The sequence below is a fragment of the Rhamphochromis sp. 'chilingali' genome, assembly GCF_963969265.1.
Source record: "Rhamphochromis sp. 'chilingali' genome assembly, chromosome: 21".
Taxonomy (NCBI): domain Eukaryota; kingdom Metazoa; phylum Chordata; class Actinopteri; order Cichliformes; family Cichlidae; genus Rhamphochromis; species Rhamphochromis sp. 'chilingali'.
This window is the reverse complement of record NC_137949.1, coordinates 1,843,760-1,869,668: the sequence shown is the minus strand read 5'-3', so window position 1 is coordinate 1,869,668 and position 25,909 is coordinate 1,843,760. Positions and strand designations below refer to the sequence as shown.

Sequence of the window (25,909 nt, the reverse complement as noted above, 5' to 3'; positions counted from 1 at the left end):
CTGTATTTATACTGAGGTTGGGGATTGCACCTAATACTTAAATAAAGATCTGTTCTGTAAATGGCCTGTATTTATATAGCGCTTTTACTAGTCCCTAAGGACCCCAAAGCGCTTTACATATCCAGTCATCCACCCATTCACGCACACATTCACACACTGGTGATGGCAGCTACATTGTAGCCACAGCCACCCTGGGGCGCACTGACAGAGGCGAGGCTGCCGGACACTGGCGCCACTGGGCCCTCTGACCACCACCAGTAGGCAACGGGTGAAGTGTCTTGCCCAAGGACACAACGACAGAGACTGTCCGAGCAGGGGCTCGAACCGGCAACCTTCCGATTACAAGGCGAACTCCTAACTCTTGAGCCACGATCGCCCCTGTACAGTTACTCCACCCTGAAAGATGCCCATAATGAGTCTCAGACCACAACCGTAGATCTTTGACATTAGGGCCTTTCTGGCTTTAACATTTGACATTTTTATTTTTTCTTTGCATGTCTTCGTGCTGTAGTAACAGTATACTATTACAGAATAAATGAGGTAATGTGACTTCAATGCAGGATAAGGGGAAATGCACACATGCGTGAGAACAAATGCCTTTTTGTGCTGAACATTTCTCTTTGTATTTCCTGTCGTGATTGTGGTTCAAAGTGCTGCTGCTTTAAGTGCTACTTGCTGAAACATTCTGCATTGTAAAGAACATGCAAAAGGCTGAGTGTACTGCCAGCCCTCTGTATGAACTATGTGTGTAATTATTTGCATGATAGTCAGCATGCAAGAAACAAGTGTGTTTCTAATACTACCTTTGCTTGTTTTCTTTGTCTCCTTTTTTTTGCTCTAGAAATCAACAGCAACAACATGCCAGGTGAGTGTTTTTAGTGAATAATGTCAGATGGAAGCAGATATTCAGACAAGTGCAAACAGACTTGGTGACGACAATGTGAAGCTACTGTTCCAGCTTAATGAAATGTTCCTGTCTGTGCTTTAACATAATTCACATTGCATTCCCTGAAATGGGATATTTCTTTTACAAAGGAGGGACAAATGACTAAGACTATTACTATGACACTATGTGTTAATTATTCAACCATGTGCAGATATTAGGTTTATCTTTCAGTTACAAATGTCCATAATATTTCTGTTTATTCCTTCAGAAATCTGATTTTCAACACAGATTATAGGATCCTGCCTCTTGGGCTGTCTCATCATACCAGTAGTTACAGATTACTTACCTCTAACAAGTTCTATAGAGATATTTAAGTATCTGATTGAAAACAAAGAATTTATTAAACTAGAGCATTGCATTAATTCTCATTATTTTACTGTCTTTGCACAAAAGTGATGAAATTCAGTTCTTGTGGACTAAAACTTCACAGGACATTCATGGTGTGTCAAATGCTTGGACAGCTCACGAGCTGGCCTTCAGGAAATCATATTTAAAATATTATATATTCTGTCACAATTCATTTTAAAGCAGCTATAATACTAAAAAAAGACTAAACCAAAAAATAGAACTGGACAATAACCAGAAACAGAAAAACAGACATGTCACTCCCATCAACTGGATGTTTAAATAAGCAGCTGTGTGTTAGCGTGACAGGGACATAAACTAATAAACTGAAGACATTTCAATAATGTGTTTATAATTTGTGTTTGCTGCCTCAAACAGCCAAAGAGCAAAGAGCAAAAATCGCATTTTTATGTCTGTACAGCAGGTCAGTTGAGTTCTGCTACACAAACGTAAAAAGCACACATGAGCTTTTTATGTGTTATACTCGTTACGAGGAAGCCTCCTGCTCAGGCACAGGAAGCTTTGTGGCACCTGTGTGATCTGATGTTATGCTTTCACTATGAGTAAAAGCATGAATCATCACAATACCAGAGGGTATTGAAACTAAGTGTTCTCTTTGCTGAAATATTCTCTCTCTTTCCTCTCTTTTATACCTTTCCTATTTTCTTAAGGCCTTGCACATATGATGGCAGAGCAAGGTATGCCTCTCTTTATGTCTTTGCTACAAGTCTATCTTTGGTTGTGACTCTGTTGTGCTGTGCTGTGGTTGTTTTTGATGGTGTTGTTCAATACACGATGTTATTTTATTTCCCCTCTCTCCTTCTTTTTACTGTCCTAAGAAAACTGTAACAAACAAAGCTTGTTTTTTTCCTGAAATGTGTTGTCCTGGAGAGACTGTAGCTACAGTGGGCAGCATCAGACGTAGTCTGTAGAGTGTTTCTGGAAATCGGGCAGAGCCAAGCGTTACAGGGTGGAAGTTGAAGGAGGAAGTTCAGAGATGAAGTGAGACAGAAACAGCCAAGGAGGTGTATGATTTATACTGTGGACAGAGGAAAGAAGACAAGGACAATTGTCTTTTGGTGGAATGAGGATGCACAGGACAGAAAAGGCATTTCCCAAAGGAAGGAGTGGGAAAGGCAAAGAAAAAGGCTTTTATTGGTTTGTATGTAAAACGTGACACTAAGGAGAAAGATGGATTGGCAGTGATTGAGCTAGAAACAATGTGAAACAGGTCAGGGTGATTAGTGATAGAGATGGACACGGGTGTTCACTGCGCACACTAAAAAAAAAGGAATAGAGATGGAAATGTAGTAACAAGTTACAGGTGTGGTACGAAGATGGGAGGAGTACTCTGAGAAGCAGATAAATGAAGAAAGATGAGAGAGAGATTAGGATGGATGGAGGAAAGTTAGTGATTCAGAAAGTGCAGAGAATTAATAAGGAGGAAGTGAGCAGCTTTAAAAAGGGATTGAGAGTGAAAGGCACTTGGTCCACATCACACACTGGTGCAGGTGTGTAGATGTCTAGGAGAGAGGAGCTGTGCCGGTACTGATGGCTACAGAGGGAGTGGAACCATACCATGAAGCTATGAGAAAGAGTTTTTAAAGTGACCCGATGATCAGTGAGCAGCAGAACGAGAATTACAAATGTGATGCTTGCTCTGAGAATGTTGATGGAGAAGTATAGAGAAGGTCAGAAGGGCTGCACTATTTCTATCTGGAGAAAACGTGTCGTAATGTCAAGAGAGACACACTGAGATGTCTAGTGAGAGTAGGAAGACCGGAGAGGTGAAAGTATGCAGTGGAAAGAAGAGGAATGAATGTCAGTAGAAACGGGACAAAATGCATGAGTATGAATGAAAGGGTAAATTAGTGAAACAGCTCTGCATGGTCATGTAATATATATTGTAAGTTTATTTTCATGCATGCATCTCTACTTTTAGATATTATACAAATTTCCTCATTTTCCTGATGAGTGTTCTATCCGCCCCTTTTCCCAGAAGTCCTCTATTTGAGTAGTTACTGCTCGTGGCTTTCATGTGTTTGAGATGTACAGTTACATCAAAGATGGTGCTGTGCATTATTGAATTCTATGACATGATATGGTTGGTGTCTGCTATAATTTGGACTAAATTTCCCTCTTCTTCTTCTCCCCTCTCTGGGCACTCTTGGCTGTGGATTCTGTGCTGTCTCCGCCTCCCCTGCTCTTCTAGCTAAAAGCAAAGGTACAGCTTTTTCAAAATCTTTCCTTTTCCACCTCTATGAAAAGCGACGGTTGCTCTGTGAGTGTTTAAGAGCAGTGCAGTGTTATGTGTTTGATGTTTTAAAGGTGTGTATTTGTCTGTATTCACTTCTCTTGTGTAATGGCTTTTCACAGAGAGTGCTTGGAGTAAGCAAGTAATTAAGCCAACTTTAATTGAAGAAGGAAAAAAACACACTGTGTTGCTTTCTGCTTGTTTATAAAAGCGTGCATGTGTTTTGTAATTTGATCTGAGTTGTATACAGTACACCTGTGCAGAAGCTGCACATGTTAAAAGAACAAGCGTCACTGTGGGGCAGTTTACAGAACAACCAGGAGAAAATAAAGGATCTTCTCCTGGCTGATGGAACCAGTGACAGAGCAGGTTGTCCTTAAACAATGCTCAAAATGTAACCAGTGTGTTGTGGTCTGAGAACAATGTAGGTGCATTTAGTTTATTTATGTTACTGATAATTCATCTTATCAAGCAAAATCATGCAAACAGACCACTGATACAGAACAGCAGATCATTTAAGCTTTCCAGTAATTTAGTTTTTAGATAGATGCTGTTGATGTTCAATACCCGATTCTGCATCTCTTAATATAAACGTGCTCCAGAGAAGGGAAACTGCTGTTGGTGACCTTTTGGGCAGATTTCTGCAGCGCCGTCTTGTCAGCCTCAGAGCAGTTGCCATAACAGACAATTATAGAAGAAGTCAGAACACTCTCCACCAGAACACGGTACCCCAAGATCAGCTACTTCAGCCTCCTCATGAAAAACAGTCATTGATCAGCTTCCTTCATAATACTGGCTGAATTCGTGGCCCATGTGAGGTTGCTCTTCCACCTCTTTCCTGTACGTAGAGATCAGAGATCAGACCAACAACAGCCATCTACAAACTTCAGAATATGATTGCCTGGATACTTTGCTGAGTAATCACGTGAGAAGTGTACACAGTAGAGGCCACCATACACACCGTTGTGGAGAGCTGGCTTTAAGTTTGATGGTGGAGGATGGCCTGCCTGTCAAGACGTCCAGCACCCAGTTACACACAGTAACAGCTTATTGGTTAGTGTCTGTGGAATGATGGTATTAAATACAGAGTCAGAGTTCAGAAAGAGCAGGCTGACACATGCATGAGAGCAGAGTGGATGACAGACTGGTTCTTCCTGTATGCATGCTGCTGTGGACCCACACTGATGTCAACTGACTCCTGAATGGGGCCAAAAGCAGCCATTCCAGCCACTTCATGATAAGTGGGGTGAAAGCCACCAGGCAATAGTTACTCATGGCTTTCTCAGCTGGGTCTTTGGGCACTGGGAAAACAATGGACCAAAGCCAGAGAGAGAGAGATGTTAAAATTGTCAACACCATGGTGAGTTCCTGAGCACACAGTCTTAAAACCCAGTGATGCTCTTTATTTCCTTCCACATGCTTCAAGGGCCACTGGTGAAAAAATGACCATGTATATTTTGGGCATAGGTTGCCTTTCCCAGTTTAATATCTGCATCCAATTCCCTCCCTGCTCTTCTCAGTGCCACTGGATCTTCAGATGCAAACGCTGAGCCCTGTATCCTTCAGAGATCTCACCTCCACATTTAGCCAGGGTTTCTGATTAGGAGAGATGATTATAACCTTTGTGTTACACATTGCACTTGCTGATGTATCCACAATCTGAGCAAGCAAAAGACTTTAAAGTCTACCCCGCCATCCAGTGGCGTGTCTAGAAAATTTTTGTTGGGGGGGCCAGGTAGGGGCACAGATTTGGAGAAGGGTGGCAGATGTAATTGGCAGATAATGTTTTAAAAAAAAATTCTACCAACCATTAACCATAATTCAATAATCCTATAAACCTAATAACCGAATGCGCTTTTAACTCTTATTAGAATGAGATTTTAACCACTACGGTGCAAAGTTTTTAGATACTGCATTGATAAAGTACAAGAGATACAATCAGTCAGTGTTTATTCAGCATTCAAGGACAGCAATATTTGCATAGTATTTTTACTGACATGTAGTGCACATATGTTTTGGGCAAAAACATTTTTGAATAATAAAATACAAACATTTGTAACAAACAATTGACAAATTAGCCAATGCAAAACTTTCTCTGCCTGTTAAAAAAAGAAGATAATCTTCTTACAAACTGGTGTTTGATTTTGAAACAGGTAAAAAGTGGAGAAACAACTGAAAAGACTAACATTTGAATAAAACCTGAAAGCAAGTAAATACTTTCTATGCTGCCTTATGGTCAACTTTGGTAATATTGATCAAGAACAACACTGGCTGATGATGAAATCCAGTCAGCTGGCATGGTGACACTGCCAGTATAACCTGCAGGGCTGGACTGGGACAGAAAATCGGGCATTTTGACTACAGACCGGCCCACCAGGTAGTAAAGCCATAAAGCCTTTGAATGAAAACAAACCCTGTGGTGACAGTGATGTACAGTCTTGTTGGTATATGTATGATTTCTATACATTTTACGTCAGATAAAAACTTTGGTTGTAAGATTTAGATAATTATTTTTTAAAAGCGAGATATTTTAAATGAGAATAAGAAAGAAAAGTATTTCTTTGTGCCCCCCCCCCCCCCTCTCCCTGTTAATGCCCTACCTGGCCCCCTGGCAACACTTTCCTAGATCCACCCCTGCACAGTTACCAGCTGTCAGCTACGTAGAAAAAGGATCCTGGTGCTATTTATCTCTCAGAAACAGTTCATAACTTCCCTTCAACTCATTCATGTCACCTAAAAGGTAAACCTGTTTCTCCATCACCTGTTCAGCTCTGATGATCCAGTAAGGACATCTCCTGGTTTCATCTTCATGTTTCCCTCTCACCACATATCCAAACAGACATCATGACCAGCAGCTTTACAGCTGTGGCTCCAGCAAACATCAGCTGATACTAGAAAGTAATATTAAATAAATTCTAACAACAGCTGATCAAGCTTAAACGTGCTGCTGTTGTTTAGCGCGACATCTGCTGGTTTCCTCTTTCTGGCCCAAAGTGGGCGATAAATAAACGAGAGAGAAAAGCCGATCAGCTGATCATTGATCAGTTTCATGATTGAAGCAGCAACAGGAGAGGGAGGGGGAGAGAATGAGAGAAGAAGAGGCAGCTGTGCAGCGTAAAGACAGAATAAATCCAGCTTTGTGTCTTTTTTTCATTATAGCGAAAGTCCGGGACAAACTGCGTCTCTTCTCAGCTCAATATGAAACGTGTAATATTTTCTCTGATTGAGGGACCATTCCATTTTTTTAAGGAGCCGTTGGCAACTCTACTAACTAACCTTATGAATAAAATAAAGTTCACTATCAGTAACATCATAGCAACCGAACAGCTGTATAAAAACTCTGTCAAGCTGGCTAGAACACAGTACGAGTTATTGCAACTGAGGGTAAAAAGTCAGCACAACGAAAATAAACTCCACCTAAACTTGGTTTATATCTGACCCAGAGAGACTGCAGGTCATAACTTCTTACCTGAAGTTCAGTTCACCTGACACTCGGACTGGCGGCTGCCTCGGGGCTCTCCTCCTGCCTCCCCTTCCCTCATCCACCTGCTGGCCTCTGTGGAAGCCCCACCATAGCCACCACCAAACAACGGAGTTATTTCTACACATCGACCTGCATCTGGCCAATCCACCACCTCTCATTGTTCATGCCATTACAAAAAAAAATAAAAAATAAGTCACTGGGGATATGCCCGACGGCCAGTCCAGCTATGTTAACCTGCAACCAAATCTGCAGCTCCATACAGCAATGTTACGACTTAGATTATATCTTATAACTCAGAACTCTTATGTTAGCTGCCCTCAGTAGCATACTGTCTGAAATATTTGATGGCTGCAATAATTCTTTAAGTGTTATTTTTTCCTTGGTATTCTAATTTCACCGAAGTTTACTAAACTCAACAAACTTAATATTACTTACCGGGACATTCATTCTGTCCTCATTTTCTTTCACCGAAAAATTGTTTCTTGCAGTGCCGTCTTTCGTGCTTGGCTCTCCTACCTTTGCTAACGTGATGCACATAGCGCAGAAGCCGGTGCTGCATTCACTTACACTCGGATATCTGAGCTTCACCGTGAAAACATAATCGGACATTTGATATTTGATTGAATTTTATTGTTTTGCCTTTGGGGTGGCACCTGGGGTGGCCAGTCTGGTTGGGGGGGTGGCCTGTGCCCCCCCAGGCCACCCCGCTGGACACGCCACTGCCGCCATCATGAATTGCTGCCTCTCTGAAAACCTGCCAATTGGTCTACTCAGAATAGTCCTGGAAGCATCCTTCTAAGCTCATCACGTGAGCTAGGATAATTTTCAAGCCCTCCAAGTAATGGCCCATGGTGCTGAAGGAAGGGAAGTTGAATTGGCTGATTTTAGGGACGGTCATCTCATCCATCATTGAGCAACCAGTCAAGAGTTTGGGTAAGCCTGAAAGAATCCAGAAGCTAAATCAAGAACTTGGAAAGTGGCTTACCAAGGTCAACAAATCTGGCCTGTCTGGTAGATTTAAAACTCGGATCCACCAGCATTCCATCCTGTCCAGAGTCCAGCAATCACTGCTGGACTTTGCAGTCCCAATAAAACCTGTTGAGTCTTTGGAAAGAAATACTTCCCAGGGCGATCGTGGCTCAAGAGTTGGGAGGTCGCCTTGTAATCGGAAGGTTGCCGGTTTGATCCCCGGCTTGGACACTCTCGGTCGTTGTGTCCTTGGGCAAGACACTTCACCCGTTGCCTACTGGTGGTGGTCAGAGGGCCCGGTGGCGCCAGTGTCCAGCAGCCTCGCCTCTGTCAGTGCGACCAAGGGTGGCTGTGGCTACAATGTAGCTGCCATCACCAGTGTGTGAATATGGGTGGATGGCTGGATATGTAAAGCGCTTTGGGATCCTTAGGGACTAGTAAAGCGCTATACAAATACAGGCCATTTACCATAAGGGCTAGCAGTTTTTTTCTTTTAACATTGGACTGTTAAAATACATTTTCTACTTTCAGCTTCATCACATCTTTAATATGTGTGATTGTAAATGTGCTACTGAAATTCTAGATAGTATAGAGTGTACTGGATTTATAAAGCAGAAAGCCTCCCGTCTGTTATAATTTTATAAAGTATTAATTGAACTTAAAAAGACTTGTTCCACTGCATGTACAGTTGGTGCCACTCTATGTTTGATGATCACATAATACTTCAGCATGCCAATTCATTTGGAAATTTAAGAGCTGCAGTAGGTGTTGGTACAAAGTCTTCAGTGCAAAAAGATTGTCGGGTGTTTGTCCTGAGAAGCTGTGATTGGCTGGATCTCGCTGTGTACACCTGTGATGGCTTCCCCCATTCACAGAAAAAGCTTGTGTAAGCTCCTGGAGATTCCTCTTCCCTCACCACCTGTGCGGTTTTTCTTGTTACTGTGTCTAATCCTTGAGCAAGATGTAGACATTATTAGGTATCACACACATACACAGGCTCCCTGTTGTCTCGTATTAGGCAGACAAGAGGCTCCGTTCTGGCTCCATTTGCATGGCAGCTCACTGGTGGCAGAATAGCAGAGCAAGAAAGGAATAATAAAATTTGGTGCGTCTGCAGTTGTGGAGTCACATTTCTTGATGTTTTGGGCTGACATAAAGCGATTCTGTCCTCATCTTGTTCAGATATCTGGTCAGACTCTTTTTGTCTTTTTATTATTTCCATGGTCAGTCACCCTCTCTGCTCTACTTATCTGTCTTTGCTTTCTTACTCTGCATCTTTTTACTCCTCTTTTATGGTCTTTCCTTCACTGCCTGCCCCTCTTTCTTTGGCTCATCAGTTTTTGTTAGCTTCGTTCTCTGTTTGTATTTTTTCTTTTATTGCATTTTTGTATACCTTCTGCTCATTTACATAAGCCTATGCGTTGTGATGAAGCAGTTAAGAGAGTGTGTGCAAAAATGCACACTGGCAATAAAGCTGTCGCAATCGTAGCTGAAACTAGTTTGTAATGTGAACAGTTCTGAGTTGTAAAGTCTTTCCTGAGATAAAACCGTATTCAGTTTTGTTGCCTGTGAGGATGCACTTTTCTGTTTTCACTGGTGTTTATGACGATGAGTGAACAATATCACTACCATGCATGTTATCTTGCTGTTGCTTCAGACATCACTTGATTCATACAAACAGTAAAAAATCTCTCTGATAGATAGTACATGAGCCTATAGCTTGTTTGTAAAGATACTGCAATAAAGTATCAACCTAATATACAATTAAACCGAAATGTTAAAGCAGTTTCGATAGAGTGCAGTTTGTGAAAACAATACTGAGACATATCCATAATATTGTCTTTCTCTAATAAGTAGTTCAGCTGCTCTGCTGTTACTCTTTTTCCAAAACCTTTGACACAGAATTCTAGACTGGTCTGTAACTATTCGACAGAGGTGCGTCTACTGTGGTTTCTTTGGCCCAACAGCAGCTTGTTTGAGCTGGAAACTGAGCAATAATCCTTTCCATGATACAGTGGCCAACACAGTCAAACACAGTCAAACACAGTCAAACACACTAATTAAAAACAAAAGTAGGAAGGACATCGAGGGGGCTTGAATTTGGGGGACATTATTGAGACAGTGATGGAGAAATACTAATGTCAGTGACCTAATTTACAAATTGTTCAAAAACTCATTGTACTCAGACCTGGTGCATGTGGAATATTGGAAGAGACAATATTGTTGCATCAGGTGAGGAGGCCACCCATAAATGTTCTAACTTGTGACAATATCTCATAAAATGACAAATATTTATCCAAGGACAAACATGTTACCATTGGACAATATTTTGTTTCAGAGTTGCTCCTGTACCTGAATAGATTGAAAGTCAAAGGATGAAAGAAAAGTGTCATGAAATGTGGGGATTATTATATGTGCAGGGCCAGAAACATGTTGCTGAAAGTTAAAATACTCTGTGATAATGATGAGATCAGCAGCTGTCCTACAAGAGTCCATCAATCAAGAGTTCGTCAATATGAAGGTTAAAATCTCCCAGTGTTACATCCATCTAATGATAAATGACAAAGGTCATTAAATTCAGTTAAAAAAGAGTCCAGCAATGCCAGCAGGTAATAGATTAAAATAAAAGGTTTTCGGAGAACCGACCTTAATCGTCTGTAACTCAAATGAAGAAAACCGGTTTGAGTTCATCAGGCAGCAAGTCCTCTGCTATGACTCAAAAGACACGACGTTCCATTGACGGAGCAGCCAGAGAAGTGAATATAATCTATATGTCGCTGCCACGTCCGAGTCAGCAACATCAACTCTACACTCTAAAAAAAGATCTGCTGGCTTAACTTAAAAAAATTAAGGTAACAATTTGCATGGATCTTTTTAAGTTACTTCAGCTTAGCCACTATAGCGTAAATGCCACAAGAGTTCTCTAGTTAGGCAAACTCTGTTCCTTACGTACAAACAACATGATTTGCTTTGTCCTCTACAAGCTTAATTAAGTTGAACCAACTTAATTTTAATTGTTTAAAAATTACTCCATTTAGTTATTAAAACTTATTTTTTTACTTTTATTCTACTCAGAAATATCCATGCAAATTGTTACCTTAATTTTTTTGAGTACTAATAACTTACAATAACTTATAACTTACAATTATACAATAAATTACACATTGAAATTCCAGTTTTATGATCAAACTGTTTATTAGAACACCAGTCCACCATTCCAGACTCACTGACATTTCAATAGCAGACAAAATTGTTGCCTCCATAAAATAAATGACATAAAACACCCCTGTAAATCTGTCTCAAAAAGACTGAACATTTTGACAGTCATGCTCTGATTCAAGTTTGTTTGTGTTAAAGTGATAGTTTAGGTTTTTTTTAAGTATGAAGTACATTGTGAGTATATTACACACAGTAGACAGCAGTCAGCACATTCCTGCCACCGACACGCACGATAGGCTCAGTTTGTTTGTGTGACTTTGGTAAATCTGAACTAACCCGAACTAACACCAAAGTCACCAAATAACACAATTACACTTACTGATCAAGGCAGCAGGAGACCAGCAACTCCTGTGTGCTGTCAGGTAAAATTGCTGTTTTTGTCCATGGACGCTGGTGGGCCAGAGCGATTGAAACAACAAGCAGTAGAACTTCTCTTTCCCCACAGAAAAGGCTGTCTGATAGCAAAATAAAGCAGTAAACATATTCTTGATATAATGTACATTTAAACTGACATCAGTTTTATTAGGATGGAGGCTCATCTTGCGTGCCGGTGGCCCCGTCTGCTTCTCCGTAGGTGGAGCTTACTGACTGCCATCTACTGTGTGTAATACACTCACTATACATATGTACCTCATACAGCCTCACTTCAAAAGACCCAAGCTATCCTTTTAAAGTGCATTATTTTGAACTAGGTGTACTTAATGCTCAACGCTCAACTTTACACCTACTGCCTACTGTACAGTATGTAACACAACACATTGCAAACAACAGTGGAACATTTCCCGTTTAATTTGAGGATAGCCTCACTCTTCACATTTTTTAGTACAACAGTTTACTTTTTAGTGACATTACCTTAGGACTGGCTTTCAGATCATCCAGCTCGAGGAATATCTTTTGAAACACTTCAAAAGTGTTTTTCAGTTCTTTTGGGTAGCTGAGGTTGAGTGCATATATCAGCCCCATTAGCAAGGCACAGGCTCTGGGTACATCCAGGTCTGCTAGGACTTCTGTTCCTTCAAGTATGATCCGTGCACTGGCTGGATCAGACGTTGTGGCACCTCTGGTTACAATCTTCATCACTTCATTGGTAATATCCCCGCCACCATCCTGGTAGGTCAGAATCAATATAAATGTTTTAAGTAATCATACTTATACATGAGAGTAACACAAAATAGGGCTGCAACTAACAATTTTCTCGATTATCTGATTAGTTGTTTGGTCCAGAAAATGTCAGAAAATGGTGAAAAATGTCAATGTTTCTCAGAGCCCAATATGATGACCTCAAATGTCAAACATATTCAGTTTGCTGTCATAGAGGAGTAAAGAAACCCCAAACCATTCACATTTATGAAGCTGAAACCAGAGAATTTGGACTTCTTTTTCTAAAATAATTACTCAAACCGATCAATCAATTATCAAAATAGTTGCCGATTAATTTAGAAATCAATTAATAATAGATTAGATCGTATCTCTAATACAAAGTATAGTCATGTCTGATTTACCTGCTCTTTGAAGAGATCCTCCTCCTTTTCCCTGAGATACACCACTAAGCCACGGATAGCGACCTCTCGCCTTCTCTCCACAGAATCGTCCTGTGAATAAGAAAAAGAATGTCGAACTGCTCTTCGAGGAGGATGGGTTTTTGATAATTACATCCAAAAAAAAAAAAGGATTGACTTTATATGGCCTGAACTGTACCAATTATAGATTTCCAGTGATAATCAAAGTAATGAATTGATCATTTCAAAGAGCCATTTCTCTGAAATGATCAATTCATGAACTTGAAAAATCCAGGTAACAAATAGAAAAACTGGAAAATCTTGCAAATTACTCTGCCAATCATGATCCACATCACCTATAATTTGTTTTATTATTAAGTATTTATAGTTTTAATTGATATTTGTGCCTCAAGCTCTAAACAATAATTTGACATAGTTGAGTTGTAAACAGCTACCTTTTAAGACTCAATATCACCTATTGGAAAAAAAAAAGTGGATTATCCTATTTGAAATAAACTACATTTCATTCATTCATACCTCTAGCAGCATGTTCTGGATGCGCCGAATGCGCATTTTTGCAGCCCCTCCTCTTGAGGACAGCAAGGACATTATTTTCTGAGAGTACTGGTCCAGCTTTGCCATGAATGTTGTCTCCAGGTTAACAGTGGTGATCCTTCTGAATTCTTGGTTTATCTGTATAAAAAAAAGGCACAAATAGGCACAACATGTTAATGTATACAATTTACTTTAAAAGAATACATACTGCAAATTATCTTATGGAAAAATATTTACCTGAACTGCATCAAAAAGAGCAGGCCATCTTTCTTTCAGGTCATTGATTTTTGGTGCTTGATTGACAACTTCCTGCCTGCGAATGGAGAATGTCTTCGCCATTTTGTCACTGATGATCTGACAGTTGTCCCTCTTCCTCACTTCACTGAGGAGCTCCACTCTTCCATATTCCAAACTTTCTTCCGTTTCTCCTTGTGGGTGAGGAGGTAAATAGTTCACTTCTGACTTTTTTGGCTTTTTGACATTCTTTGCAGGTGCTTTCTCATGTAGTCGCTTCTTTCTGAGAGAGTTCACATCAAGTTCAGGGCATCCGAGCCCTCTCAACTTGGTTCTATAGTTGCCCATTTTATATTTTAGTCTCTGTTGCCATCCATAGCATCCATTATATGACCCTGGTTCTTTAAGGCAAGGATGCTTCTGAATCAGCGCCTCAGCAACATCCACAAACTGTGCGCTTGTTGGGTAGGCAACATACTGAAAGACGCTTTCAGCCAGTCTCTCAAGGATGTCTGGAAGGATTGAGGTAAAGTTGAGTGGAATTCCATCCTTCTTGAAAGCTTCATTTCCTGAGGCAAGCAAAAGCTCTGTGTCATAGGCAAAGCGAGGTACAGGAAATTCAGCCGGCCACCGCTGTGATCGCTGAATCCCATGTTCAGGTGATGATAGAATCAGTGTATCCTGGGATCCGGATGAGCAACTGCTTTGGGGAGGACCGACGGCGGTCACTGAAGTACTGACTGAGGTTGCTGAGCTATAGATGGAGGTTTCTGATTCACTTTCAAAGGAAGTGTTCACTTCAGTTAAGTTCAGAGTAAATGTGGGAGGTTCAACAATGTTAACCACTTTTATTGTGTCCTTGTCCTTGATGTCACTTGTTGAGGTAAGACTGAAATATTCCTCTCCAAAATCAGCATCCTTGTAATGCAAAGTAAAATTCCCTTGAAGCCCAAATGTCTCTCTTACAATGGACTCAAGTTCACCCACAGTCCCAGGGAGGCCATGAGGTAAGTCAAGTTTGCGAATGTCATGGTCCTGAAGAACGATCCTAAGTTTGGTTTGATGAGACATTGGAGTGTCTGTAAGAGAAACCACACGCTTCAGTTTGATTTATAGAATACATCCAGTGTCAACCTTAAGACATTAAGTATCAGAGGTAAATATTACCTTTGATAAGCTAAGGACTTTTCATCACCTTTGAGATATTAGCTTGCATGCAGAAAGGAACTAAGGTAGTGATTACGTCTCTAATCATTAGCTTTCACATTACACTGTGACATTTTATATATGCTTTTTGTCAAAATTGACTACTGCGAAACTGAGTGCCCATTTATATACCTGCTTTTAGTTTGACTAAATGTTTGAAACATTTATTTCTATGGAAAATAACAGGAGTCTTTTTTCATCTTCTTAATATTTTCCATTTTTTCATTGAAGCATAATGTAATAAATGCAAAACTACAAAGATCACAAAATTACAGTAGCTGAAAGTAATGTCACATGTCACATAAAAGCTACAACCATAACATTTTCAGTTATATGCCAGTCATATTTACAACTACTACTCAGATTTACTTTTTTGTTTCTGCATACTAGTGGGAGTCAAGAGATTCATCTCTTTTTGCTCTAAGAAATGGCATGATCTGAGATTAAAAGGCGTTCCAGGCTTTATTATTATTATTATTATTATTATTATTGTCCAATGTCTGATGGTAGATATAACATTCTCACTTGAACTGTAAAAAACAAAACACTTATACAAGGTAAACATATTAGCCAGCAAATCAAATCTTTCACACATCAGATGGTGCAAGGCCAGGTGAAAATGATTAACTTAAGTTTGAGATACATACGTTAATGTAAACAGCCTTTTTGTTTTCTTCATGAAATCATGACCTCACCTATAAAGAGTATTTTTGGTTATGCATTTTATCCCAGAACTGCCTGGTGTGTAAAGTCAAACAAATGAGAAACTGTTAATGACCACTACACATGGACATAAATGTAACGCTTCTGGGTAACAATACGCTTCCCTGCAACAGTGTATGCTGCCATTGGGAAGATGTCAGACAACTCACTCAGCTCAATCACCTTAACACTTCTTGTGTTTTCGAGTTCATAGCTTCTAAGATGTTCAATATACCATGCATTTAAACATTTCACAATAAAGCAAACCTTTCCGTTGACAACAGCTATCTGAATCAACTCCACAAAATCTGGAAGGCAACCTGTTGAGCCATGTGCCAAGATCATTCCAGTGGAGTAACTGGTGCCACTGCAACACACTGTAGTTGCCATCTGGACAAACGACTTGCTGGGGAATTTTACTTGCAGTGCTTTTTTTATGTCTTCCCTCAGCACAGTCAAATCCACTATTGACAGTTTTGTTGCCTGCAGAGATGGTGGAACAACTGCACCACCATGTAGATGGTGTGCAACCATGAACTGATGCTTCACTGCAAGAGACAACAGAATGTTTCGGAAGCTGTGGGTATGCCTGACCACACGCTTGAAAAAGCTGTGTTTAGCTTCAAAGCGCATAGTCCAAAGAGATACAAGGGGACCAAAAGCCTTTATTAGCTGTGGGTAGTGCTCTAGAAAATGATGCTTTGGAATAAGTCTTTCCTGAGGGAAAGTCTCCAGGAATCTGTGTCGATGCTCAGAAATCTTGCTTTCAAGGAAACAAATAGTTAGGTCTGTATGCACAGGAGAAAGGACAAGTTCAACTATGTCCTTCAGGTTCAGGATGACCAGCCACGTTGGTTCACTCTCTGGTATTCTTTCTCCAACTATCAGGGGAAGGAGGCGAAGCAAAGCCCAATTCTCATGGGCATTTCCAGCGACAGTCTTTCTTGTAGCAAAAGCCAGTGGAACTGCTTGTGGTGAATCAGATTTATCTGCCCATCTGTATGGGAACTCTTTGATCAATTTATTTAGTTCATCAAGTGCGAAATATTTTTTTTTGATTAAGGCATTTAAGCACAGTGCTAACTCGAAAGGTACAATACCTTCAAAGAGGTCGTGGAGCAAATCAGGTGGGTAGCCAGATAAAACATCAAAATGTTTTAGTCTTTCAGTCAGTGGGCACTGTCTCTTTACTCCATAACAATGATTATGTCCCTGTGCTGTCTGAACATGAGCCTTGTGCTCTTGTATTGTCCTAGGCTTAAATGCTCCAGTTCTAACTTCACTTACTTGGAATTGGGATCTTTCTCCAAGACAGAACCTGCAGACGTGTGTACTTGAGAAGCTCTCCACAAATCCTCCGATAGAGTGGGCGCCAAGGTTATCTGCAACAACACAATACACAGTACCTTTGACTCGAATGTCTAATGAAGGAATGTAAAGTCCTTCTTCTTCAAGGCTGGCAAGATCTTTTAGCATTGGCTCAAACACAGCACTATAGCCAAACTTTTTGATATCATCAGCCTTGCAGAGAATGGCAAGGTATATCGATGTTAGTGATGATCTGAGCAATGGTGGCACATTTGCTAAAACCCAATACACAGCAGTAATTTTGTGCTTTTTTCTTGAAGTGCCAAGTGGATTACACACTTCAAAATCATCCACATACAGAATAAGAGAAATAGCTGGATTGTTTTCTGACAGCAATGTATTGTTTTTAAAATGTGTGCCATCCTGAAATGATTTGTATTGACTTTCGGAACTGCTGTCTGCTTCATTACTAGATGTGAGCAAATCCTGGATCTCTTTTTTCTTCAAAACCTCATGCAAAGACTTCAAAATAGGTACATATTGAAAACTTCTCTGCTCCCTGGCACTGAGCATATATTCTATGGGTTCCACCACGGAAAAATGCTCCTTGAAATATTCTCTTCTTTTGTAGGAGGTGGAAAGAGGACCATTATGCCCTAGGGCTAATGTAATTGGGTTGCACTCACATAGGTCTGTTACCATCTCAGAGATGATCAAATCATCAACTTCACAATTATGCTTTTTTAAGCATGACTGTAAAATCTCTTTTAAAATAGGACCTGAAGCTGATGAGGAGATAAAGTGTAGCTCTTCAACTAACTCATCAATACACCGTTGTGGTACATTGAATATGCTTTCCAACTTAAGCAGCACGTGGGCTACATGTTTTTCTATTAAATTCGGCAATTCTCTTATTTCATTACCTTCAGGGTCTTCACTCACTGCACCTTCAGTATCGTCTTCATCCACAGGATCATCCCCTGCATTTAGAGGATTGACACACCTCTGCAAAAGCTCAGGCTTGAAGTCATCAAGTGTATGAGGAGTGTGTTTCCGGCTCCTATGAGAGGCAAATGTTCCATGAATGTTTGTTTTGAAAGGACAATTTTCAAAAACACAAGACACAGTTTCCTGTTTCTTTAAATGACGACCAATATGCTCAAAGTATTCTCTTTCTGTGGAGATAGTGTTTAAAGAACAACATGGACATTTAAATGACAGTACAGTGGACAGTGTCACTGACTCACGGGTCGAGTGAGTTCTTGACAGATGGGTTCGCAGGCTGCCCCATGTTTTAAATGAGCAATAACACTCCCAATAAAGACAAGGGTGAAATTCTCCACCATGACCATGTCTTAATCTATAATGCTTTAAGAGATCTGTCTTTCTTGGTGTTTCAAATTTGCAAATTTTACAGATCCACTTCATTTTAAAAACAAACAGTTTAAATTACTTTAACTTGGGTGATTCAGAAGGCTGTAGTACAAACAACTTGTGCTATATCAGCATTACAGTAAATTTTAATTCATTGTTTTTGAATATTCAAGATGAAAAACAAGAAAAATGCTTGTAAACTACTGCAAAGAAATGGGCGAACTACACGCAATCAATATTCACGCTTTTTTAACTATAGTCTTTAGTCTAATCATTATCTCACAGGAAATCCTTATGACATTAAAAGTTAAAACTATGTATATTATTTTTAGTGTTGAGTTTCTCCTAAAAGTTGCTTTATGTTTCCAAATCAAAGATATTTTTTCTTAAGTGATACAACTGCGCTTATGTATCTGCAGTTAACACCCAAAAGAGCAAAATTATATTTTATGTGCTAATGCACACTCAATGTAATGTCATTAAAACAACTAGTTTATGAATGTTACTTAAGATCTTTCCTGTGGCGTTTCTACAACATGGCGTTCGCTTCCTCGCCCGCGTTTTTTGACTGAACTTTGACACAGGCTGTTCTTCAGCTAGGGCTCAATTAACAAACTTCAATCTCACATAAAAATAACTCTAGGACTTAAACATCAAAATGCATCGATGTTAAACCGAATGTATACTCAGTAACCTACATTTGTTTAGTCATGAATGTAAAATGGCCCAGCCTTTTGCTGGTCAAACCTTCATCAACGCTGCAACGATTTCAAAGTAGAAAGAAGAAAAACGTGTATTACCCTGTCTTTGCAGAGTTAAAACTACTGCTACAGAAGCTCAGTGTCAATTAACACCATTTGGCTGCCACCGTAAAACAAAACTTAACAAAGACTAATGTTACGGTCGAATTACTTCACAAGTTAGCCAGAAGTGTAACGTTACTAGCTTATCACCACCACTCGCCGAGGAAGAGTTTAGTGTTGTGTAAAAAGGATTTCTTGCAGTGCGTGTTGATAGAGTTAAAGTTAGAGTTATTAGCTGCTGTGAATAAAACAAGGCAAAAAATTGTACTCACCACAAAGCTTTAACGTTTGATAACGTTCCGTACAAACTGGCGCTTCTCCGCTTTCTCTCTTTGCCTCCGTTTCTTTCGATCAGTGGTCTGAGAGCAGCATGTCCGGGCAAGTCAGCCTTGTACTCAGCTTTTAAAGGACGCTTACGAGATTTTTAAGTTGTATTAACTGAATACACTTTCATGTTAAGTTAACACAGAAATGTCTGTTCAAAATCGATATATTACTGAGCTAAGACTGTTTTCTTTATTTTCATTTCGACCAACTCATTAAATTAAGTTATCAACTGATTACAATGTGTACATGCAACAAACTTAATTTTTTATGCAGAAAAAGCTATTGATTTTAAGCTTTACTTACTAACCCCATGAATCGTTTTTTAGAGTGTACAGAGTCCTTAATAAAGAGATTATTTAGAATAAATAATGTAAACATTAAACAGGGCAAACTGGATTGGTGACCATTGATTGGGACATTCAGCAGCTCACTGGAATTCAACACCTGTACACATCTGCGAACCTGCATTGACTCCTAAAACAGATAAAACGATCACTGATGAGAGGACATCGCTGCCACCAGTGAAACAGACCCAGATGACCATTCTGCCATCGAGCCGTGGACCCAGAGCCACAGACAGCAGGGCAGTGTGCCTGCCAAGTGACAGGAGAGGAACTGGCCACAGGCGCTGGGAGTCTCCCCACAGCCAAGAAGCTAGCCTCCAATGCTGCCTGTTTCACCTCGATAATAACTCTGTGTGTTGTGTACAGTATCAAACACTCCACTGAGGAACACAGAACGGAGGAAAGGCTTTGCTGTAGTTGCTCCAGCTGTCACATTAGCTGTCCAATGAATCCGTAATGTACGTCGATCATAAATTCAAACAGCATACAAAAGAAAAACATAACGCTGCAAATGGCGATGGCCGGCAATAAAAAACTACACCAGCAGCGGCAACCAAACATGGGTGCCACCTTGAAGAAAGCCCATCAATACAGATATTCAAGTACACACATTGATCCAGTGCTGAGTAAAATTGGCCTCTAAAATAAATCTGAAAATCCTGTGAAGCTGTTAGATCAGGTCATGGACACAGCGATGTGGGAGTGGGGGATGCTTGGACATTTGGGTTTTCTGTGCTTGACTGAGTTCTGGTAAGTGTGCCAGACTCTGAGGCTAGCCAATAATATCAATGCATCAATGACAGCAGGTAGATGATGAGTAGGCCTATGAGTGTATCCAGGAATCAGGGTGAAATATGCTGTTAGTTCACCCTGGAAAGCAGTTATTTTATTGGCTTAGTTAAAGTCGTAACAACAAAGCAGCAATATTACAGCTTGCACTTCTAAAACATTTATATCAGTTACTTGGTGTTGGATCAGTGTTAGTCCCAGTTTTATTTATTTTATCCATGTCAGTATTCATTTCCAAATTCAGCACTGTGAGATGTATTTTTGTACTGATGTTCTGTAACACTGGTAGCACTGCAGACCTGCTTTTAACAACTCGCAGAATCATCTGCTGAAACCAAAAAAATGATCCCTCGCATATTTTGATTATAGATTATAGATTTATTACTGCAGATAACACGATAACCCTCATCTCTGTGAATTTAAGAAAAAGCGTCTTTGTTTGTTTTTAAATGAATTTGAAAAGAATACACAAAAGCATTTTGGGAGACTAATCACTGCAGCGATGTACAGAGACATCTTTGATCTAAACCTGCTTCAGAGCGCTCTGGACCTTCGACAGGTTTGTCTTTAAAGAGGACAATGACCCGAAGCACGCGGTGAAGATAACAAATGATTAACTTCAGGATCATGTGAACATCCTTGAGTGGTCAGAGCCCAGACCTGAACCCAATGGAACTCCTCTGAAGAGATCTGAAAATGGCTGTGCACTGACGTTTTCCATCCAAGCTGATGGAGCTTCTGAGGTTCTGCAAAGAAGAAACTTTGTCTAGTGTCATACTCAAAAAGACTGTAACTGCTGCCAAAGGGGCTTCAACAAAGTATTGAGCAAAAGCTGTGAATACACATGTACATGTTACAATTCATTTTATTTTTTTCCACTCTTACTTTGGTGTTTCGTTTGTACCTGGGTTGATGCAGATACAGGCAGAACATTCAAACTTCATACAGAAAGTTTCCATCAGGCTGGTGAGTTCAAACCCAGGCCGTCTTTGGAGGAAGGTGGAGAACGATGTTTACATGTTCCATGTTCTCCCCTTGCCTTCGTGGGTTCTTTCCAGGTTATTCCGAAAGGTTTAAAATGACCAAAATGTGTGAATGGTTGACTGTTATCTTTGTGACAGACTGGCAGCAGATGTGACAGGCTCTAGGACCCAGAGATCTTATGTGCCATTCTACTTATTTGCTATTTGTTATATGTTTGTTGTTTTTAATGTAATTTTTAAATGATGTAACAAATAATTTCCCAAATCAAATCACTTTTATTGTCACATCACATGTGCAGGTACATTGGTACAGCACATGCGAGTGAAATTTTTGTGTGCGAGCTTCACAAGCAACAGAGTTGTGCAAAAATACAATAACGTAAAACAAGCAAAATATAAGAATGGCTACATCTGAAAGTAATAAATATATGTACAATATATAATAGTATATGCATTACTGCATGTGTATACTAAATATTTTTCTACGTGTGTGTGTGTGTGTGTGTGTGTGTACACATATTTTACAAATTAAATAGAGTAAACAATAAATAAAATATATAAAATATACAGAGTTGAATATGTGCAAAACAGTGGCGTTACTGTACAGTATGGAGTGTTAAAGTTCCAGTAGTGAAGCTGAGGTGTCTATGACGTGTTCAGCAGTCTGATGGCCTGATGGAAGAAGCTGTCTCTCAGTCTGCTGGTACGGGACCGGATGCTGCAGAACCTCCTTCCTGATGGAAGCAGTCTGAACAGTTTATGGCTGGGGTGACTGGAGTCCTTGATGATCCTCCCCGCTTTCCTCAGGCAGCGCTTCCTGTAGATGTCTTGGAGGGAGGGAAGCTCACCTCCAATTATCCGTTCAGAGCACCGCACTACTCGCTGGAGAGCTTTGCGGTTGTAGGCGGTGCTGTTGCCATACCAGGTGGTGATGCATCCAGTGAGGATGCTCTCAATGGCACAGTGATAGAAGGTCCTGAGGATGCGGGGGCTCATGCCGAATCTTTTCAGTCTCCTGAGAAAGAAGAGGCGCTGCTGCGCCTTCTTCACTGTTTTGTTTGTGTGTACTGACCACGTAAGATCCTCAGCCAGATGTACACCAAGGAAGCGGAAGCTGCTCACTCTCTCCACAGCAGCGCCGTTGATGGTGATGGGGGTGTGTACTTCTCTGCACCTCCGGAAGTCCACTATCAACTCCTTTGTCTTTGCGACGTTGAGGGTGAGATGGTTGTCTTGACACCAGTGGGTCACGGCGCTGACCTCCTCCCTGTAAGCCGTCTCATCACCGTTGGTGATAAGACCCACCACTGTAGTGTCGTCCGCAAACTTCACAATGATGTTGGAGCTGTTAGTGGCTGTGCAGTCGTAGGTGTAGAGTGAGTACAGGAGAGGGCTCAGTACACACCCCTGTGGAGCACCAGTGTTCAGTGTGATGGGGGATGAGGTGATGCTGCCCAGTCTGACCACTTGGCGTCTGTCAGACAGGAAGCTAAGGATCCAGCTGCAGAGGGAGCTGCTCAGTCCTAGATCCTGCAGTTTCCTGTCCAGCTTCGAGGGAACGATGGTATTGAATGCTGAGCTGTAATCTACAAACAGCATTCTCACATACGTGTCTCTCTTCTCCAGGTGTGACAGGGCAGTGTGTAGTGTCAGGGCTATGGCATCATCAGTGGACCTGTTGTGGCGGTATGCGAACTGTAGAGGGTCCAGTGAGTCGGGTAGTGCAGAGCAGATGAAGTCCCTGACCAGCTTCTCGAAGCATTTGCTTACGATGGGGGTCAGGGCTACAGGTCGCCAGTCGTTCAGTGAGGAGATGGTGGAGGATTTGGGTACAGGGACGATGGTGGCCATTTTGAAGCAGGCTGGGACTACAGACAGAGAGAGGGAAAGGTTGAAGATGTGCGTGAACACTCCAGCCAGCTGAGCCGCGCATGACTTGAGGACGCGGCCGGGAATCCCGTCCGGACCAGTAGCTTTGCGTGCGTTCACCTTCCTGAAGCACCTCCGCACATCCTCCTCAGACACAGTGTGCGCACTGACGTCATCCGCGGTGCGCACACTGTCCGGTCTCATGGTGTTCGCTGTGTCGAATCTAGCGTAGAATACGTTTAGATCCTCACACAGAGAGGCCGTGGTCTGCGGTGTGCTGAGATGAAAAAGCGCATCTCATCTTATTACCCTGTGATCTTATATGTTACCACATTTTGAAAAGTCACACGCACCATACAATGAATAATACGTTTTCTAGGAACTACACGACTTGCCATGTGATTCATACTGGCGAGCTACTCACAGCCAAGCTGTTCATGCAGGGCCATACTGTGCTATGTACCTTACTGGCACAGGTCACGTGTCAACAAACAGCAGTGGCAACAAAAATAGAGGCAAAACACACACTGAGAGAGAGAGAACACAAACACTGACAAAGCTTAATTCTCTTGGGTTCTCTGGTACCAGCCCACACAATTTACCTGCAAAACTAAGGCAAAATGCAGAAGCAGCGTATGAAAGTGCACCCCATCATTCAACAGTTTAACTTTAGTGCTCTCTTGTTGTGCAGTTTTGGTCATATAATTGTTACAGTGTTGCTTCAGTGTTCCATTGAGGTTTGTGGACATTTGTTTATGAGCAGTTCTTTCATTTCCTGTCAGAACGGCTGATATCTTCACTGTTATCACTGTGAAATTGCAACACTTGTTGTTCTTGTTTTGTTGTAAATTTGCTGATGTGCTTGGGATTATTGTCCTGTTGCATTTCCCTGTTTGGAGCACACTTTAGTGTTTAGACAGATAGCCTTACATATTAATCTAAAATACTTTGGCATGCAGAAGAGATCATGGATTCAATGACTGCAGCACGCCTGGGCCTGTGGCTGCAAAACAAAGCCAAACATTATCCTTCCACCACTGACAGTCGGTATGAGGTATTTATGCTGACATGCTGTCGTTGTGTGGCGCTGTGCATTGTTGCCAAACATCTCCACTTTGTTTGTTAAGTCATTTCAGATGCGATGAACTATGCATAACTTTGTATTAAGATGTGCTAAGTGTTGGGGTGTGTATTAAGATATTTATTGAGACCCTAACGGCCTGACCTTTTGGTGAATGTGATGGGACATGCGTTCCTGGGAATAATGGTAATTGTCTTAAATGTTTTCCACTTTGAATAATTATTCTCACTGTAGACTTCAGATTGTTTACAAATGACCTCGTAAACATTCACAGACTGAAGGGCAGCTTGCTGATGTCATCCTTTCTTGGCACTGATTAGCTGATCATCAGTTAATCAGGTGCATTTTGGCTTATTTTGGCTAAATAAACAATGACACAGTGCAATATGTCAAGGCTGACTAAAACCTTATTTTTACCGTGTCAAATGTGTGTGTGTGTGTGTGTGTGTGTGTGTGTGTGTGTGTGTGTGTGTGTGTGTGTGTGTGTGAGAGAGAGAGAGAGAGAGAGAGAGAGAAATATTTGAAACATTGGTTCACGAAGGCTTCATTTAATAAACATATTACCCTTCGTGGTTTTGTGCCTGCCGCCCTCTGGAAGGTGCTACTGAGCAATAAGCACCTAGAACAGCTTTTAACTAAACACCATTAAATCTGTCTCATAACTTTGTGCCCTGCTGGGACACTGCCTTGTAATCCCTGTGTGCTTATATAGTAACTAATACTCGTTCTCTCTTACTTTATCCAACTAAAAAATATATAAATGTAAGAATATAAAAATACAAAGGGTCTTTAGCCTTTAATAAAGCAGCTTGTAATGACTGTTGTGAATGGGAACTATACAGGTAAAGTTGAACTGAAGTTTTTTTTTCATTGGTGAAGAAAAGGTAAGATTATTTTTCAAATCAAAATCACTTTCAGTTGATGAAGGTGTTCTCTGAAAGCTCTTCAAGGCTCTGCACTGACTGCAAACTGCAAACACTTGAAGCTGGTGTCAACCATACAACATCAAGGTCTCTTTTGTTTTTGCATATGATGAATTTGAAATAATGCAAACAAATGCAGATGTTTTTTTTAAATTGAATATTTCAACCTAATTGTTTCAGTGTATTTGAGACAAGACGCTGCCATATGAGTTCTAAAGCAGTCTATAACTTACAGCTTGCTATTGTTCTGATAACACTATTAAGAGTAGAGTATGAAAATCAGGAATTGTCTAACAGTTTTTTATTTAGCTGCAGAATGCATCTGCAAACAGTGAAGCAGAACACTGACACTGTCCCACAGACCACACAGTGGATTGCAACCCATTAAGATTTCAGTCCCAGTAGTCCATTTGCCGTAAAGCAAACATTTTTCTGCTGCAGAGCACAACCTAGACAACATTTCAAAGAGGAGGTTATGGGGGTGGGTGAATGAAACATGCTTCAGGGGAAGAAAAACATAGTGTCGATCTGGGAAACGATTAAATCCAGATTCCTACCAACAACATTTCTCACCCCCCAGAGGGGACTGACACGAGCAGCAGCTCAGGAAGAGAAATTGAGTGAGAGAAAGATGGAGGAGGAAAGAGAGAGATTATGAACGAGAATGTGCTAGTTATCTTAATTAAATGCAAGTG

At 40.8% G+C, this 25,909-nt stretch overlaps 2 protein-coding genes across 2 annotated transcripts in view; one reads left to right on the top strand and one right to left on the bottom strand.

Annotated features, from left to right (window-relative positions):
• The window catches only part of nrxn3a (neurexin 3a), a 219,672-nt gene that overhangs the window by 35,434 nt on the left and 158,329 nt on the right, over nucleotides 1-25,909 (top strand). Inside the window, exons 3-4 of the mRNA XM_080870806.1 lie at nucleotides 842-865; nucleotides 1,963-1,989. Of these exons, the coding sequence (XP_080726932.1) occupies nucleotides 842-865; nucleotides 1,963-1,989 (51 nt within the window). The remainder of the gene's footprint in view (nucleotides 1-841; nucleotides 866-1,962; nucleotides 1,990-25,909) is intronic.
• Nucleotides 11,219-13,614, bottom strand: LOC308389411 (uncharacterized protein). Its single transcript, XM_080870807.1, has 5 exons — nucleotides 13,509-13,614; nucleotides 13,254-13,409; nucleotides 12,720-12,809; nucleotides 12,070-12,324; nucleotides 11,219-11,672 (listed from the first exon to the last, which is right to left on the bottom strand). Exons 1-5 carry the CDS (start codon nucleotides 13,608-13,610, stop codon nucleotides 11,511-11,513), a joined length of 765 nt encoding a protein of 254 aa, XP_080726933.1. The 5' UTR covers nucleotides 13,611-13,614; the 3' UTR covers nucleotides 11,219-11,510.